This window comes from Gobius niger (genome assembly GCF_951799975.1).
Source record: "Gobius niger genome assembly, chromosome: 1".
In the NCBI taxonomy this organism is placed as follows: Eukaryota; Metazoa; Chordata; class Actinopteri; order Gobiiformes; family Gobiidae; genus Gobius; species Gobius niger.
The window spans coordinates 27,282,224-27,288,764 of NC_136852.1; the positions used below are offsets into that span (position 1 = coordinate 27,282,224).

Here is a 6,541-nt window from a genome sequence, read left to right on the forward strand (position 1 = left end):
CAAAAGGGACGGGAACGCCGTGCGTAAACCATTACGCACAACAATAACGCAATGCCAATAAAGTACATAATGGCACCGGTTAGATCAATGGCAGGTTCATGAAATGGCTTCAAAACGAAGTGCCGTTTGTGAGACTTACGCTCCAGTTTTGGAGGAAAAAAAGGTCTGTGATTGGAAAGTGAATTTTCCTGCGCCGTGGTTTGTCAGACTCGTCAGAAATACGAGAAAGTCTCTTCAGGTCGTCCGACAGTTATTTTTTTTGAAATGACAGGAATAACCCACATTGGAGAGCTCTGCGGCTAAATATCAATCCTCGTGTGTAAGGCCGAGTGTTTGGTCTCGTGCTCCCAGTACGAGCAGTGCATCATGGAGAGCTCCGAGGGCTGGCGGGCGCAGGCGAACTGGAGCCCCGCGCCGTTGCTGGATGAGACCGGAGGCGGTGCAGCTGTGGCCGGGCTCAGCTGCTGAGTGTGATGGGGGTGCGCGGGGTGGTGGTGGTGGTGACTCATGCCGTTGTAAGAGTTCACCATGCCGGGCAGCGTCATGCTCTGTACTCGGGAATACGGGTTGTAGGACGAGGGCGCAGACAGTCCCTTGACGTTGACGGGACTTACGTTGCCGCTGGCCATTTGGCAGGACGCGTAAGACATCGGGGCAGGTGGCTGACCGAGGGACCAGGAGTTGTTCATGAAGCTGGACTGCAGGTACTTGGGCGGTGAAAGATACCCGTAGCCGTCGCCTCCAAACAGCGACTTCCCGGGCTGGAAGTGCGTTGGCGGAGGTCTGAACGGGCGCTTCATCCTGCGCCTTCTGCGATAGTTCCCCTTCTCAAACATGTCCTCACAGGCCGGGTCCAGTGTCCAGTAATTCCCCTTTCTCTCCCCGCCGCCTTCCCGCGGCACTTTGATGAAGCACTCATTGAGGCTCAGGTTGTGGCGGATGCTGTTCTGCCAGCCCTTCTTGTTCTTCTCGTAAAAAGGGAACTTACTGATGATGTACTGGTAGATGCCGGACAGCGTCAGGCGCTTCTCGGTGCTCTCGCGGATGGCCATGGCGATGAGGGCCACGTAAGAGTACGGCGGCTTTTGTGTCGGGTCCGGCTTCTCTGCGCCCTTTTCCTGCACGGGCTCCTCTTTGGCTCGCTCCTTCTCTTTGCTCGTGTTCGTGTCGTGGATCATCAAAGCCATGGCGTCCTCCTCCGGGGTTTGATAAGTAGCCATCATTGCAGACATAAAAATCAGTCAAGTCCAAAAGCTAAAAGCTTTCTCCAAAACGGCAACTGGGGTGTCAAATCCACTGCAAAGTCTCTTTGTAAACAGCGCATTGGATTCCTTAATTTGGTGGCTCACGGAGTTACGCGCTGCAGATCCACTTCGTGTAAAGACTTTTTTGTTTCTGATGGAGGCGCGACCAGCAAAGTTGTGGTTTGTGATCGTGGATCCCTCCCCTTTCCCTAGGTCTGACAGGCTGCTGCTGCTGCAGCGCGAGGGCTCTGCGCTTGTCGACGTAACGCCTCGTGATTTGTGTGCACCGAGTTCCGCCTCTGACCGTTTACAGTGAATAAAAAAGAGGGGGGATCCTGATGGCACGCCAGGGACTTTAAATGTCTGATGTATTTGCACTTATACACAAATCATTTACTGACTCCAGTTGTGTGGGGGGAAAATAATAGGGCCGAATAATAATCGTAATAATTTAAATAAACCAACCAACGTGGTTCATTTCTTTATTTGGACCGTGCACTTCAAAGAACATACATGGGACTCATGCATGTAAACACGCCACCCCGGACTGTAGCCTTGGGCTAATTCCCATCCGTTGACCCACACTCGCACTCTCAAACACACTCTCATTCATCCTGGCCTATTGTACATGTTTTTGATTTACATTGCATTACATTATTTAATTTACATCAAAATCATTATCTTAATATTGTTACTTATAGACCTAAATACAACAGTCAACAGTCACTCAAACTCTTTTGCAACAGATGCCTTCACTGCATTTTGAAGTACTGCATTATGTATAATAATAATAATACTGATGATAATAATAATAATAATAATAATAATAATAATAATAATAATAATAATAATAATAATAATAATAATGGCAATAATAATAAAAATGAAAATAATATTAATAGATTTAAAACAGAGGTGTCTTACAATTGCATCACCGTTTAATAAGCACAGAGGTTTCTTATAATAGTCTCAGACACTCATTACAGTTGGACTGATTACAAATTTGACTGGCTGTAAATCAATTATTCTAAAGCAAAGTTTCATTCGTATCAAGCCACACTACAATCACACTGCCTACTACTGCTACTACTGCTACTACTGCTACAACTACTACTACTACTACTACTACTACTACTACTACTACTACTACTACTACTGCTACTATTACTACTGCTACTCCTACTACTACTACTACTACTACTACTACTGCTACTACTACTACTACTACTACTACTACTACTACTACTACTACTACTACTACTACTACTACTACTACTAGGCCTACTACTACTGCTTCTGCACCTACTCCAAGTTGTATTCTGTTTCATTTGTTTTGCACACGCAGTTGTTGCCAAATGCGTGACATCGCTGAGATATATCTGGACTGTCTGAAACGTGCTCTCGTTTCTCCGTTTACAAACCGCAGACACGGCCGTGGCCACATGTGACACATCTCCACGGCCCGAGGACCAGAGCGCTGCTGTTTAATTAGCCCGCGATGAGAATGGAGGCGCGGGTGGAGAGAGGTGTCCATTTCCCCGGGCCGGGCCACCCATGCGGCTCCCTTTGGGGGTTTCTCTGGGACTGTATTTCCGCGCGCCGAGGCTCCCGCAGGTGGAGCAGCATTGGCTTGTGTGTCATCACCCCGCACCCCGCCTGCAGCCACGCTCTGCCCCGCCATCCGCAGCAGCTGAGGAGCGCTCACATCACCGCCAACCATCTCTCAACGTACAATTACCACGCACTCACGCTGCCCTGTTAGCTCTTGTTTTAATGCCCCTTTTTCACATGTTTAGGGCCGACAGCGTTTCCCCCCGTGCGCTCAACACAACTATTATGGATTTGACTTAGGTTCAGCATGACTTCATTCAGTGGCTAATTAATAGATTACAACTTAAAAGTGAGCCCAGCACGCTCTGAACGCAGTGGACATGTTCACACGCCGTGCGTAAAAGGCACAACGCTGTGCGTAAAAGTAACATTTGTCCCCAAAAATAGATTACGAACAGAAGTTTATTTAACAAAGAGGGAAAAAAGATAACCAATGAGTGATCTAAGACTTTTTACACCAAAAGAACACTGCAAAAGAGAAAATAAGAAGAATATCCTAGTTCCTATGTTTTTTGTTTGTTTTTGCAGTGAAAGTTCTGTCTCAACATACAGTTGTAAACTAAGTGCGTTGTTTCTTACCTGTAAAAATAAGAGGACTACACAAGAACATTATTGCAGTTACGTTTTAGAAGTAACTGGAGATAAACTATATTTTATAGTTTATCTCCAGCGTTAGACCTGACATCTTATAGGGTGAATATGGGTAAAGTGGGACACTTGTAATTGGTAAAGTGTGACACTATTAAAATGGTAATTTCTGCATTCAAAATCATTAATATGATTGTAGCAACTACTTTATGAATATGTGAAGAGGTTATGAATAATAATAAGCATTCTAATGGTTATTCTAACTGTAGTGTGAGACATAGGGCCATGATGGACCCGTGTCTGATGTGCAGCCTGTGCTGTTGGGGCAGAAGGAGCTGTCAGACATGTTCCAGTGTGGAATGTCTAACCTGGAGCTTTGGTACAAACTAAAAACAAGTGCGACAGAACAATGGATGAATAAAACTATAAAGTGCCTTCATCTGATTTCATTTTGTTTATAAGTGAGTGAATACCATGAAGGATATGCCAAAACAAAAAAAACACGTTACTCAGACCGCCTTTAATTGGTTAAGTAGGAACAAGCTACTATTAAGCCTAATGAACTTGAAACTAACTTCAAAGAATAAAATAATAACTTAATGAAATGATGAGCAACATTTCCTAGTAAACAAGAGCTACAGTTAAAATAAATGTCATCACCTGGAAGCTTTATTCAAACATTCACACAAGAAATAGTGAAATTGATCTAATTTGAACATTTGAAAAAAACAAAAAAAAAAAAACAAACTAATATCCAGGATTTTCCAGAAACATACACAGTCTTTTAGAGATGGAGATGGGTCCCGAGCGCCGGCCTACGCGGCTGCTCACTGCTCCCACAGGTCACCCAAGCGACATCGATGATGGGTCAAATGCAGAGAACGAATTTCCCTACGGGGATTAATAAAGTACAACTTAACTTATCTTAAAGGGACTATAAGGAGTTTAAAAATGTTAAAATTAAGTATTTTCCTCCCCCTACATGTTCCGGCCATGTCCTAATGTGTAGAATGAGCTCAGACCTGTTCACCACAACTGCCTCTAAAATCCTGTACGGTCACTCAAAAATGTCTCACTTCGGCCCGAATTGCCGTCATGCACGAGCTTAATATAGAAGGTGCAGTGACACATATGGCCTGAGGTGGCAGTAGTGAGTATAAAATGGCGAACTTGCTTCCAGCCCCTTTAACTTAAAAGTAAAGAATAAAACATGTGATTTTAAGATGTTTGGTTTGCAGATGAATTCTCTTATAATGTATCAACACTCATCTGCATGTCTGTTAATTTTAAAAAGCTATAACCTTATTATCATAAATCTACAAATGCTATGTCATTGGACATGCCTGCACTTTTTTAGTAAATTATGGTTTGCCATACGCCATAAGTGAAGTCATATCCACAGAACTATTCTTTTCTCATCCTGCACGTTCTAATTATTGTGTGTGTTTGTATTTTTAGCAATAAAATATGACACATTAAAAATAATCATTATTACAGTGAAGTGTCCCTCTTTACACATTGTCCCACTTTACCCATATTCACCCTACCACTCCACATTAAAAAAAAAATAATATCACTAATATTTAGGCTGCATAATCCCCAAAAGGGCCCAAAATGTGAGCGCCGAAAGTCTTATTAAAGGCTCGTTAGAGGAGTGTGGTACAGTATCGCTCGTTTTGATTATTATTTTTCGGTTTCGGTTTGCGTCGTCACGTCACTGTTGTGGAGCCTCTGGCTGCAGTCACGCGAGTCTGTCACAACAAAACGCTAAACTGGCGCGTGCAGAATCCGTAAACAAAACAAAGTGAAAGCTGAGCCCGCGCGTCCGCAGTGGGGATGGATGATGATGAGGAAAATCTGCTTAACGAGATTAAAATAGTTCTACGTGACCGCAATAGAAAACCATCAAGTAAATAACGACCATATGCGCCACGGACGACCAAGACACAATGGCCTATATCTGTTCAGTCCGAGATGACAAACGTACGTGCTTCATTTTAACCATAGTATGTTTAATAGTCAGGAAAGGGGAAGCGTTATTATCGTGCAAAAAAATTCAATACAATAAAAATGCATAAACTGATACACGGGCCATGGTGTTTGAGGCCTAAGCGGTTGAAACCTCGCTTGGACTTCCCGTGGCCGCGCGCTTCCTGCCCTCGCGCTCGGGGTTTTAGGATGTTTATGAAAAAGCGCGCACGATTGGAATGCAGCGCGAGGATCCGACGACGGGTCAGTGAACGGGTCAGGTGTGTGGACCATCAGGCTGCAGAGCCACACACTGGAAATGCCAGAGGATACAGACCATAGTATCATTTAAATACCCTATGTTAGTTTTGTCCTTTAATTTGTTGTGAAAGCAGGCATTCGCTTTTTATTTTTATTTTTATTTTATTATTGATTGTGACCTGGATGTTTTATATAAAATATATATATATATATATATATATATATATATATATATATATATATATATATATATATATATTTTTTTTTTTTTTTTAAGGGTGCGTAAAATAGGCGCACTTGTTAAAATCAGCATTCAATAAGATCACTCAGGTTGTGCAAAAACAGACAGGAAATGTGCAAATAGTTAAATAGAAAAAAGAGGGATCTTATGTACAATAAATACAAATCTTAAGGGGCGGAGTTATAACATTAAGGAAATAAGAATAAATAAAAATAGAATAAAAATTTGAACAGATTATAAAAAGTCGAATATCGAGGTGCGAAGTTTACAGTTACAGTTACAGTCAGGTTGTCAGTGCAGGCACATCATTATTTAATAGGGCTGGGACAAAATAATCAGATTGGATATGGATCGCAATACTTTGTGCTGCAATACCAAGTATCGATACTTTTTCAAGTGTCGCGATACTTTCAATACTTGTGTTTGGAGGCATTTTTATCCTGCACTCCTTTGTTTTCCAGTAACAGAACTTTGCTATATTTTATGTTTATGCACTTTTCAATCTTAACACTTCAAAAAATGGCAAATGGCGCTGGGTTTATAAACTTTTGACATATGTTTTCTTTTTTACACATTTTGAGGTGAACATGTTACAAATTACTTATTACAATTACTTATTGTATCGCAA

General features: G+C 42.3%; 1 protein-coding gene across 1 annotated transcript; it reads right to left on the bottom strand.

Moving 5' to 3' along the window:
- Positions 1 to 250: 250 nt before the first annotated feature.
- On the bottom strand, positions 251 to 1,442 carry foxl2a (forkhead box L2a). The gene has a single exon (XM_079561720.1). The coding sequence runs from the start codon at positions 1,230 to 1,232 to the stop codon at positions 300 to 302; it is 933 nt and encodes a 310-aa protein (XP_079417846.1). The 5' UTR covers positions 1,233 to 1,442; the 3' UTR covers positions 251 to 299.
- Between the last annotated feature and the right edge of the window lie 5,099 nt (positions 1,443 to 6,541).

Coding starts and splice junctions, on each gene's coding strand:
- foxl2a (XM_079561720.1), bottom strand. CDS start 1,232: ATGTCTGCAATGATGGCTACTTATCAAACCCCGGAGGAGGACGCCATG.